At 46.6% G+C, this 13301-nt stretch overlaps 1 protein-coding gene across 1 annotated transcript; it reads left to right on the top strand.

Annotated features, from left to right (window-relative positions):
• The first annotated feature begins 10706 nt into the window (after window positions 1–10706).
• On the top strand, window positions 10707–12314 carry LOC122379224 (b(0,+)-type amino acid transporter 1-like). The gene has a single exon (XM_043361231.1). The coding sequence runs from the start codon at window positions 10707–10709 to the stop codon at window positions 12312–12314; it is 1608 nt and encodes a 535-aa protein (XP_043217166.1).
• The last annotated feature ends 987 nt before the right edge of the window (window positions 12315–13301 follow it).

Raw genomic sequence — 13301 nt, 5'->3', positions numbered from 1 at the left:
TGTTCCATCAATCACAAAAACAAAATGTTTGTGAACAAACTTAAAAATCCTAATTCATACAATATAGCACAATACAACAAATATCGAAACTGTCTAAATAGGGCAATTACAAACTCAAAGAAGGCCTACTATGAAGCAGAATTTCAAAAAAACAACAGGAACCCCAAAAAGACATGGGAAACATTAAATGAACTTCTAAAACAAAAAAGTAAATGTGATATTTTGCCAGGTGAAACACTAAACAACACTGAGAATAGCGGTCAAGAAATGATGTCAATGGCTGAAAGTTTCAACAAATTTTTCACAGAAATAGGGGAAAAGTTGAAACAAAATATTCCTTGTAACAACACAAATCCCTTAGAAAATGTTCGAGAGACAGAAGGAGAAATGACTAACTTTTCTAGTGTCACTGATGATAAAGTGGAACAAATAATTAAACAGCTTAAAGATGTTGGTGCTGGAATTGATGGAATCAATTCAAAAATATTGAAACATTCTTACAAACCTATCCTTTCAAAGCTTACTTATTTCTTCAACCTATGCCTCTCAACAGGAACCTTCCCAGATCCCTTAAAAATAGCATCTGTGAAGCCAATATTCAAAAGTGGAGATCATAATAGCTTATCTAACTACAGACCAATAAGCATTTTGCCAATAATTTCAAAAATATTAGAGAAGGTTATCCACTACCAACTGACAGACTTTGCAACAAGCAGACACATTCTCTCAGACAATCAATTTGGATTCAGGAAAAATAACTCTACCTACATGCCAGTCATGCTTATTCAAGACTACATAACTGAAGCACTGGAAACTAATAACATTATAGCAGGTGTCTTTCTTGACCTTTCAAAAGCATTTGACACTGTAGAACACCAAATACTACTAGAAAAGTTAAACAAAATGGGTTTTCGAGGAAATATTCTAAAAACAATCAAATCATACTTAACAAACAGATTTCAAGTGGTACAGATAGAAGGGGTCAAGTCAACTGAACGAGAAATAAAAATAGGAGTGCCGCAGGGGTCAATTCTTGGACCACTCCTCTTCATTCTATACTTAAATGACATTGCAAATCTTCCAATTGAAGGGCAACTTATGTTGTATGCAGATGATACTGCAATATTTTTCAAACATAAAAACAGAGAAACACTTCAAGAAATAACAAATGCAGCCCTGTCAAAAATATCTGAATGGCTAGAAGCAAACTACCTCACAGTGAACCCATCAAAAACATTTCTCCAAGTATATTCAAAACGGAGAACTGCTGAAAAGTTTAACATTTACATTAGAAACACAGCAGTAGTTGAAATGAAAACAGTGAAATATTTAGGAATCCTTATTGACTCTGACCTCAAATTCACATCTCATATCAGTAGCATATGTAAAATTATCAGCAGAAACATTGGAATGATTGCAAGAGCTAGACGCTTTATCCCAAAACAGCAGCTCATTCAATTATATTATTCTTTGATTTTTCCTAATATCAACTACTGCTGTTTCATTTGGGGTTCCAACTATGAAAACCACCTTCAAAGGCTGGTAATTCTGCAAAAAAGGTTCATGAGACTAATTGAAGGTATTTTCCCACCACAAAGTGCTACCCCAATATTTAAAAAAATATAGTATTCTTAAAATTAAAGACGTAGCCAAACTTCAAATAATGCTTATCATGCATAAGTACATAATGCAGGAATTACCAGTCTCTGTAAGACGATTACTTCATCTTTCAACTGACCCTATCCATCAGACAAGAAATATCCATCATTTTCAACCTGTTTTTTCAACAAAAAATTACAGGCTCTACTCATTTCCTTGCATCGGACCCAAACTCTGGAATGACTTAATAGCTAAGGATATTCTATTAGAAGAAGTACCTCAATCGAAAAACACTTTCAAAAAATATGTAAAGAATATCTTACTTAGTGAGTACTAAGCAAAAGTACTTATCAAAAGTTTAAGTGAAGTATTAGCAAAAGTATTAGTTAAGTAATCCTGGGTACTAGGGGAGAGTGGGGTGGGTTGTATCAGTTTTTACTCCGAGACCCATAACCTCGTAACTATCCGTGATAAACTCATTATTTCCATACCATCCGCTTCCTTGATTCTTCTGCTTTTTTGTGCAAAGTAACTTTTCCGCTACCTCTACCAGTTTTTCTTCTACGGTCTCCCGAATAGAACAATGTTTTTGATACAACTTGCCCCATGGCTTGGGTGAGTTGTATCACATGGTGGGGTAATTTGTATCACTATTTCACGTTTCAGGGAGTGTGCTTGCTACTGGTTTTGAACATAACAACAACATTAAATGGGGTTAATACAATGTATAGGTATGCTCAAAGGCTTCACTTTATTAGACCAAACTTTGGTCAATGCAATCCGAACGAAACATCAACAGACTAGACGCAAAAGTGGCCCGTTAAGAGCAAAGAAGCCAACACATTGTGCCGAAATGGAACGAGCATTGACTAGCTACCTACAAACGCGAGCCAGGGCTTAGCTTTCGCGATCAAAAGCAACATACCCATACATACATACATACATACATGTTACAACATACCCCACCCGGCTCTGATACAACATGTACCTAGCCGCCATCTTGGAAAAAACATCCTCGTGCTAAAAAAACAGCGGACAGCTGGAGAAATCCGTTTTCACTCACGCAGCCTTAGAACCTACCCTCACCACCGCTACGGAGATCTTTCAAATTCGTGCACATCTAAATGCCCAGAACACACATTTTCTTGCAACTTGTTTTTTTAGAATGACATTAAAAAAACATAAAATCGGCTCTCACCTCGAGACGCGTCCACTCAGCCACAAGACAGAACAGGGAAAGATGGCGCCCGGAAAACCTCGTCGGCTGGTCGTGTCGCGAGCGCCATCCATTGGATAAGTTTGGCACAATTCGCCCTGATACAACTTGGACATGATACAACTCTCCCCGCTCTCCCCTAAGTATCCTCGTAAATATACCTATAAATAAATATGAAAATATGTTAAATCTTACAATAAGAAAAAACAACAAGAACATGATAATAAATAGCAATACATACCTAAATAGCGTAATACACACGCTTACCTAGTACTTTTCATACAAAGTGCTTAACATCTCGACAAGTGGCCCAATAATAAATGGACATATTGGTGCATTTATTATTGGGCTAGGCTGACAATGATGTGTTGATAATGTAACCTACCTTTGTGATTATCAACACAGGAGATACGTCCCCACTCAAATGGAACGCCGGACTTGAAGGGGTCCATCAGCAACAAGCCCTGCTTAGCTGGTGGGCCCTAGAAAGTCTGGCTGTTGACCTGCGCTCGAATTGACCAGAAATGTTTCCCCACTGGATTGCCATTTGCTGATTTTTCTTCTAGGAGTGAAAGGCTGAATGCACTCTACTAACCAATTATGTATGCATGTATGAATGACTTCTTTCTTAGATGTAGTAGAAAAGTCATCCGCTGCTTTCAGCAATGACTACTTTGGCTCTCTTTATTTATTAACCGGTTCCCGCACTTCTTTTGCTTACTTTGTTTTTTTTTTCAATTTTCCTAGCTGGGAGTGCCGCGACTTATCCTTTTTTATTTTTGTCTGGTGTTAACGTAAGGTGCTGTGAGTCGCTGGGCTGAGGGTGGGGGCACTCCTGGTCACCTAATAATGGGTGGCGGAGTAGTTCGAAAAAAAAAAATAAGCTGACGACGGCGATGACAATGATCCTGAATGTATGTGATATTCATTTACTGTACGACACATGTATGTAAATAAATCGTCAATTCAGATCAGTGCACGAGACTGTCAGCGAATTTTCATCACTGGCCACATGAACGTCACCCGTCAAGGTCGGGGTGGTCACACAAACTTCGCTCCCGTGTCTTCGCTGAAGGATGCGCGCGTGTGACTACATTCCAGAATACAATAAACCCGACCGTTTACCGTACAGACCACCCATGGACAACCGTGCCGTCCCGCCGGGGGCCTCTCAGCCCGTCGGGCTCGCCGCTGGCGACGGGGTCGCTCGCGCTGCAGCCGGCCGGCCGGCCGGCAGTCGGCGGTCGTGAGTGATGACTGCGATCATGGTCGGCCGTCGGAGCGAGAGGTCGGGCGGCGGCCTGTCGCCGGCAGACGGTCCGCTCTATCGGAGTGGAGCCGGCACACAGCAGAGGTCAACCCATCAGCGCCCGCTCCGGCTGTCACCGAGGGCACAAAGGCCCGCCGGACCCGGCGGCTGCCCGCCGCCGCCCGCCGGCTGCGATACATTGCCGGGCTGTTCCCGAGTGCGGAATGTGTTATGATGGTGAGCGAACGGGCTGTAAAGAGGGTGGTCTTACAAACCCGGATGCATGGTGATGGAATGCGGGGTAATTCTAGCGGTCAGCGGAAATTATGAAATTTAAATACATCACGTTGAATGAAGTACCACAATTTAAGGTGGCTGTTGGAGAATTATTAACTCTTGCCGGTAGCTACTCACTTTAATGTTCAGCCTCGGCCTGCCGGAAGAAAGAAGCCCACTCCTTCCGTCTTCGTGGACGCTTCCGGAGCGAGCTGAGCGAGTGTCCCACCGACACGACTCGCTCTCTCTTAGTTAAGCCTATGGTACAACCAAGACCGTTAAAATTAGAACGGCTTTACCGGAACGCAATTTGTCATGCAGCACTAGCATGCGGTTCATAATTGTGTTGCATGTAAAACATGAACATTTGTTGTGATGGATGGCAGGGGTCGTATATCATAACGGATGTAAAAGGTTTATCAAAATTTAATAGACTAAGCACAGTCCCTGACAAATACCAATAACAGCTTGCTTACACGGGATCTAAAGAATCTCGCACCAGTGAATTGGCCCGAAAAGCTGCAGGGATCGCGACCTCCAAGAGTTGTGGCAGCACAGCAGATTATGATCGAAGATCCAATTCCGTTGTTGTCGATGATGAGCCTCATTGTCCGGAGTCACCCGAGCGGCAATGGCTGCAGTTCAATAACAACAGAGTCGCAGGGACGACTTCAAAGAAACATATGCGCTCGATGTGATGCTGGAAATGGGCACACCTAGACACAGTCAAAAGAAAGTGATGTGCCTGCACTGGAGCTATTGACGATAAAAGGTTTGGTCACTGATAAATTGGCTACAGGAGATTGAGTGATAAAAAGTATGGTCGCCGATAAATCTATAACTAAACGATGAATGGTGTATACCACAGCGAACCAGCTTGCTTTGGTTATTTCTTTGGTCTTAACCCGCGCACCGACGAGGGTCTGCGCCAACTTCGTACCGACGGGGGGGGGGGGGCGGATGACCGCCCCCCCCCCTGAGATCTTGAGAACGGAGCAAGATAGCGACAAGCGGTAAACGGCATCGGATATGCACGGCCAAGGTCTACAATTTTTACAAAGGTCATTTTCAGGTCAGGTCAAAGATGACGTCACAGGGGTCAAAAAAGTCAAAATGGCGGCGCTAGATATGGAGAGTTTTTCTCGAATAACTTTCGAATTAGTCAAGATAGGAACAAACTAAGGGCATTATCGTGATCCTCTCGTCAATCCGCATCGAATGATATATATGTTGACCTCGAAAGGTCAAGGTCAAAGGTTGACCTCAGGTCACGTGACCTCGAGGTCATCATGTATATCATTCGATGCGTCTTGACGAGCTGAACACAATGAGGCCATCTGCGCGGCTATATCTTGTTCCTGTACGGAGTTATTGGTAAAAAACCGCTGGTGACCTTTGATGACGTCACATGACCTTACAGCTGCCCAACAGCAAAACAGACCTCAAGGTAGTGAAGGTTGATCGTATATGAAGTCATGTAGGTATGGTATATGGGGCCATTCCGACCCGTTTTAGTGGTAAAAACAGGGAGTTGATTTTTTTCCCCATTGACTTATAATGGAGAGGTCGCGAAATTGACCTGACCTTAGGTCACCGATATCAAAATTCCGAGATAAACATATTGTAGCTACTAATGACCAATAACATCCTGCGACTTTCAAAGGTCTCCGACATCTACTGTAGCTCTGGCACGGTGGCAAAGTTGCAAAAAAGTGACTTGAGGTTGGGTCACTCAAAATGACCTGGTGACCTGACCTTTAACCCGGCCGGGCCCGGGGGTAATCCCAACCACCGCAGCCCGGGGGGGGCGTTTTTCGCCCCCCTGTCTAACTCTGTAAATAAGGGAGCTACGGAAACAAAAGCGATACCAAACGAAAGGTCCTTACGAGACGATTCTAATGCACCTAAAATTTTTGACCTCAGGTCAATTTTCAAGGTCAGAGGTCAAGGTCAAAGGCCAAAGCCGGCACATGTGTAGTGATCTCAAAGTAAGCCTTCTAGAGGACGGCAGGCTGCATCAAACCGGCAAAATTGGGTGTCAAACGAAAGAAGAGAATCTGAGGATTCTGAAAATGTGTTCCAAATTAAAGGTCAAGGTCAAGGTCACGCTCAAAATTGACCTCAAACTTGGCACTTTTTCGCACATCTTGCGTGCTAACTTCCAAGATGTTTTGAAATGTTTTGAGGCTTATCAGTTCCCTATTTGTGGTTCATCTTACGATACAAGGCTGCTCAAAGGTCAAGGTCACAGAAGAGTATCCCTGCTAGAGGCTATTTCACTGATTCAAGTTAGTAGGGGAAGGTGGGGTAAGACGGACCAGCTAAGGTTTGAGGTCGCATATCTTGCTACACTGCTCTCGTAATTCATATTATTTATAGTCTTAGGAATGTTCAATCCTTCCTCTGTTGATATGTGTAAAGACTAAATTTCAAATTAAAGACATCTAGGTGGTGGATGCTCTTAAAGAGGGACATGTCAAAAACTGAGACAAGAAAAAACGTGGGGTAAGACGGACCACCCAGCAGTGCCTGCTATCCGTTCATGTGTGTTACACTTCTGCTCTGTACTCTTGTAAGAAAAAATAACCAGAATGGTAAAATAACAAAATGAGCCTTTATTCTTTACTCATGTGTGATGGAAGTGCAGCTAAAAGCTGGGAACATGTGTGTTGATTGTCGTTTGGCATGAATGCATGCTAACTGAGCACTTGCATGCATGGCTCACATGCAACAAAGATTCCTTCCTGAAAAATTAGCTTACTTAAACTTGTGTCAATGTTTTGGAAAAGAACTTTCCATAGGTATGCAGGGTACAATGGACCACCACAGGGTAAGATGGACCACAGTGGTCCGTCTTACCTCAAATCTAAATTCTTTCATTATCATGACGTATATGTCAAATAGCCCAACATTGCAAAACCTTGCCTTTCCTAAAGTGTGACTATAACTAAGTTTATAACTTTGTTCTTCACAGTTAAGTGCAAAATAGAAACTAATCATGCAAGAAAGGCGCCGTAATTGAACCACCCGTAGACCTCTTATATTAGATCGGTTTGACGAAAAACAACATTTTTCTCAATAACTCAAAAGCTATGCATCCTAGCAGCATGAGCTCAAGGTGGCCATTGTTACGAAGGAAAACAAACATAGTGAGTGCATAAAGCAGTAGATACCAGCAGCGGTTCAGCCGGGAGGGCTGGTGGTCCGTCTTGCCCCGCTGGGCCGTCTTACCCCACCTTCCCCTAATAATAAATAAGACAATTTTGCCATCCGGAAGCTGTAAAGGAAGGCTTAGAGGAAAATAGATGCCAGATTCGTGATCAGCGGGTACAAATCCATCATAAACGACCTTTCATGTGTCAAGGTCAACCAGAGGTCATTCGAGGTCACATGAGGTCAACATGAAACTTGACCTTTTCCGAACAAAATATATACCATTCGACGCGGCTTGACAAGGCGAATGCGATGGTACCACTGCCGTAGCTCTAGAACCATTTTTGTCGAAGTTATTTGCGAAAAACTAAAACCACTTTTCGGGGTCGTTGACCTGACCTCTGACCTCAGGTCACCAAAACTATTTTTTTTATTTTTCTCTAGGTCAAACGCTACACAGCCGTGCTCGTAATTTGTCTTTATCTCTAAAACTCTATTTTTAGCAGCTATTTGAAGTTTGCGTCTGTGACGCCGAAGTTTGCCGTGCAGGGGTCTAGAAAAATGGACCTTGTGACGTCATCAAGGGGGCTAGGTCCAAACTTTTTACTTCAGAAGATGTCAAATTGATGGGAGAAAAGGTACTGAAAGTTTCGCCTTCCTATCCCTAAGCGTTCGGGAGTTATCGCAAATATTCGCAAGGGGGGCGAAAAACGCCCCCGGGCCCGCGAGGGTTAAAGTTAGGAGGTTCAAACTTGCACACCATGTGTAAAATTGATGGGGGAATAGTCGTACCAAATTTCGCGGCGCTACGCGCCGCGGTTTTCCCGCTATTCGCGAAAAACCTCAGGGGGGGGGCGGATATCCGCCCCCCCCGTCGGTGCGCGTGTTAACCTCGTGCGATCCTTGAGATTAATTATTAATTGCTTAGGCATCATTACGCCCAGGCTATGACTATGCTACAGCGACTGTGGTGAAGACGTGCCTAGCATCTGTCGACCATCGCAAGTTTGTGTGCCTATTTGCCACTGGCTGGTAAGCGTATGCCGTCTAGGCATGACTAAAGACGGAAACAATATTGTGACGGTCAACAAGCCACAAGTTTAGGTTCGTCCTGCCAGTCACCGCAAACGCTTCTTAAATACACAATGCACATCATGAGTCATGTCGCGTGACTTTGTCGTCGACACCACGTTTACCCAGCGACCGCGACCCTCGGCTGCGTCAACAGGCTTTCTATGGTACAACACGCAGAACATGCAGAAATCGACCTTGGCTAGGTGCGACTCATGCCAACGTGGCACTTTGTTGGTCACTGGCACTTCAGAAATAGAAATACAAACGAACGCTCTAGCTGCGGCCTTGGCTGAACGAGGCGGCGGGCCGCCCACGCTCCTGACTCGGGCTGTCTCGCCTGCTATTGAACGGAGCTATATGGAAGGGAGCGGCCAATGCCGTGACAAGTAAAATGACGGATTGAATGCTGTGCTGACTGAAAATGCTCCCGTCATCGATAGCATTTCGCCAAGGAAGCACCAATAAGGTCTCAAGAACTTACCAGTATGTGCGTTAGTACTTAGTTAAAACGAAGAATTGCTATGATTATCACGCTTTAAACTTTGTATACCAGCTAATTTTCTCCTGTTTTCTACCTACATATACCTAAATAGCAAATGGCCGAATTCATTATAGTCACAGCTACCAATTCAACCGCAAGAATTTTCCCCAAAGACGAAGACACGAGAGAATAGATAAAAGTGCACCAGCGTTTAGATGACGGAGGGGTTTAGGGGCTTAGCTAGCGTATAGTTCCTTACGTTTCCCAAATTAGCTACACATCCTTTCAGCTTCGTATGTACCTACTTGCTTAATTGCTTGTTTTGCAAAATTGAAAATATTAGTACCTACACTGTACACACGTATATAGCATGATTCATTTTATATATGGTACCTACAGCCAGGGCTGCGCATGGATTTTCGGCGACTCCGACTCCGACTCCCACTCCGGCTTTCAAAAACCAGCTCCGACTCCGACTCCGACTCCGGGCAGAATTGTCGACTCCGACCGACTCCAACTCCCGACTCCGACTCCGCAGACCTAGCAGGGCTGCGGAGTCGACAGATTTTCGGTGACTCCGACTCCGACTCCGGCTCGGGTTTCTAAAATCGACTCCGACTCCGACTCCGACTCCGGTCACAACTGTCGACTCCGACCGACTCCGACTCCGACTCCGACTCCGACTCCGACTCCGCAGCCCTGCCTACAGCACATATATATTTATTGTAAATAACTACCAAATGATTAACTAATAATGAATTTGCCTACATCATAAACTGTGGGATCATCTGGCTAAACGGATTAATCATTTTAGGAGTATGGCATAAGACTGAATTCGGAAGAAAGACAATTTATGGACTTCTTAGTTTGGATGCTTCATATTGCATGATGAGTGGGAGTAGTGGTCCGAAGACAGAGCCCTGTAGACAGCCAGCATTTATTGGCTAACCCATCGAAGAGTCATGATGCCTATTGCTGCTCTTGCCAAATAATATGTGTTGTAATTATGTAGTAACATGTTAAACCATATAGCTTGGTAGTAGTGTCCTCACGCTAATGGCGCTGAGTACCGAATCCACTCTATTGTATTCTTTTTTAACTGGCAAATGCTAAGTAATGCAAATTCCTTATCGCATCTCCGTTTCTGGTATTCGCCGGCTTGCGACCAGCTCTAACCGTAGCTTCATGCCCCGACCGACTTCATGAACCATAGCAAGTTTGAGGCTCGCATTTCAGTCCCTCGGGCGAATTGCAGAAGGCACGTGAGAGCGGTTTCGGGTGGGTTACAGGGCACAAGTCGTTCGTGATCAGGACGTCCGGGTGGGAACGATCGCAGGCCGAGGGTCCGCACACCCAGGTGAGCCGGCGAACCAGGAGAGGCTCCGGTATCAGCGGCACCCAGAAGGCTCTGGTGACGCCGCCAGTCTAGTTTGCACCAGTTGACCATGTGGTTCCGGGCTGGCGAGGGGTAAAAGCGCTCCGTGCAGGCACGGAGAGGTTTGTGTCTGGTAGTGAGAGGGCCAGAGAGCCTAGGTGAGGCTGCGACAGTGATTCTTCGGCGAAGGGCAGCGAGTTGTACGTCCATTCTAGGAATTCTGCAACCTAAAGAAGAAACTTTGTAGATAAGCTATCTTCCGTTAAGATAATAGACTCCAACAATGGACAACCCAGCGTTCGTCGACAGTGAAACACCAAACGGTGCTCCGCTCTTCAGCCCTGCGCAGATGACCAGCTTGACCAATGAAAACTGTAACGGCCATAGCATCCCGTCACGGACTGAGAGCTCGGCTCCGCTGTGCACCAGCGGCTCCGCCACCGCCAATGGCTCAACAACCACCGCTGACGAGCCGCCGGGGCCGGTCTGTCTGCGACGCACCCTCGGACTCGTCTCCGTTTCAGCCATTATGACCAGCACCATGATCGGTTCGGGCATCTTCATGTCGGCGGGCACGGTGCTGGCTCTGTCGGGTGGCGCGCTGCTCCCGGCCCTGCTGATCTGGGCCAGCTGCGGCCTGCTCTGTCTGCTCGCCGGAGTCGCCTACGTGGAGCTCAGCTGCGTGGTGCCCAGCGCCGGCGGAGAGTTCGCCGCCATGCTGCACGCCTTCGGGCCGCTGCATGAGTTCCTCGGGCCTCTGCCGGCCTTCTTGTACGCGTGGATGACGTGTCTGGTGTCACGGCCGGCCAACACGGCCATCCAGAGCCTGGCCGTGGCCGAATACTGCGTGCAGCCCTGGTTCGGCGCAGAGTGCCGCCCGCCCGTCCTGGCCATCGCGCTGGTGGCCCTCTGTGCCAACACGCTGTCCGCCTTCATCAACAGCTACAGCGTCCGGCTGACGGCGACCATCAACAACCTATTCGCCGCCGCCAAACTGGTGGTGATGATCGGTATCGTGGCGGGCGGGGTGTACTTCATCGTCCGGGGCGGCACGCGACACCTGACCGCCGGCATGCCCAGCGAGAGAGTATCCATCGTAGACCTGACTGCCGCCTTCTACACCTGCCTGTGGGCGTACGAGGGCTGGAATAACCTCAACTTCCTCACAGAGGAGATGTCGAATCCGGTGCGCGACATGCCGCGAGCGCTGTTCATCGGCGTTCCGCTGGTGACCTTCAGTTACCTGCTGGTGAACACAGCTTACTTGACCGTACTCTCGCCAGATGAGGTAATCGCCACGCCCGCGGCGGCCGTGGCGTTCGCTGAGCACGCGCTGGGCAGCGCTGCCGGCCTGCTGATCCCGCTCTGCGTTGCGCTCTCCGTGTACGGCACCCTGAACGGCACCATCATGGCCTCCAGTCGTCTGTCGTTCACGGCCGCTCGCGCTGGTCACCTCGCGCGACCACTGGCGCTCCTTCAGACCACCAGTCGTACGCCAGCTCCAGCCATCATATTCAACACGCTCGTCTCATCAGCCATGCTGGCGTACGGCGACTTCGAGAAGCTGATCACGTTCGCCAGCCTCACGGTGTGGATTTTCTACGGGCTGGCGATGGTGGCACTGCTGGTGATGCGGCGCACGCGGCCGGACGCGCCGCGCCCGTTCCGCGCGCCGACGGCCGTGCCGTGGCTGGTGCTGGTGATGGCCGTGCTGCTGATGGCCGTGCCGCTGGTGAACGGGCCGCGGCTGGACCACCTGGCCGTGCTGGCCTTCCTGGTGACGGGCGTACTGGTGTACTGGCGGTGTGTGTACCGGCACCGGCCCTCCGCCGGGTCGCAGAGGGTGACCCTCCTGCTGCAGAAGCTGCTGCTGCTGGCCGGACAGCACTGACGACCAGCGCAATGTCATAAAACATTGCATTTTAATTATAATATATTATCGACACTTGACAGTGAAGCACTTTTGTGAGGACTGAGGAAACTTGTTGGGCTTTGGACGGTGCGATATATTTATTGATCTACGATAGTTACACATTGAGTCGTAAATATTTATAATTTTCTCATTTATTTGGCACCAAAGGAGCTAAAAGGCAGTGTCGCTCTGTGCACACTGCACTATGTTCCGTGCTGGTAACTGCGATGTTTTACAATTAGTGGTGAAATATTAAACGGACAAGCAGCATAACAGTGTTTTATAGCGAGATTTGCGCACTATGATGATTGATTCTTTTCAACGGTCAATTCATAACATCGGAGAAAAGGAATGGCACTGATATCTTATTTTACATATAAACTCAACATTAGGTAGGTATTAACAAGACAAGTTTGCTGGCCTGTTAACTTAATTTCATTTACAAAAACATAAGCTCGCTGCCATCGAGTAAGTGACTGCGCCTCAACTCAACCATCTTTGCTGAGAAACTATATAAGAATATATTTTGTTGTGTCTTCCTTACTTTTGATTGAATCGGTGATATGCAGATATGAAAGGTGTGAGGAGATATGGTAGCATATGCTGAATCTTACTTTAGATAGCACAAAACAACCAAAATATTGAACTTAAAAAATGCTGAGTTTTTAGGTAATGGTATATTATTCTGGTCCATACCATGTAAACAGTGATAGGTAGCTAACTATCAGCATAAATACGGCCGTCTAACTATTTCTGTGTACCTAACCTACATCACGCATTAGTTCAGCTCAGTCACGTGCAAATACTGACCATTCTAAGGAACGACCGCTTATCTGCACTTCATCTCCGTATACATGCAGCAGAGCACTCGATAGTCACATTACGCAATCAGTCACTTTTCGGTCGGGCCCGTGCGGCGGTGTCTACCTCTGAGCTCGAGTGGACCGCCGTTGTACCGTCTGACAG

The sequence above is a fragment of the Amphibalanus amphitrite genome, unplaced genomic scaffold (assembly GCF_019059575.1).
Source record: "Amphibalanus amphitrite isolate SeventyFive unplaced genomic scaffold, NRLGWU_Aamphi_draft 000073F_arrow, whole genome shotgun sequence".
Lineage (NCBI taxonomy): Eukaryota > Metazoa > Arthropoda > Thecostraca > Balanomorpha > Balanidae > Amphibalanus > Amphibalanus amphitrite.
Note: the sequence above shows the minus strand (reverse complement) of the source record. Positions and strands in the feature narration are given on the sequence as shown.

What these genes read in the sequence shown, in the direction of transcription:
- LOC122379224 (XM_043361231.1), top strand. Translation starts at nt 10,707, where the DNA reads ATGGACAACCCAGCGTTCGTCGACAGTGAAACACCAAACGGTGCTCCG.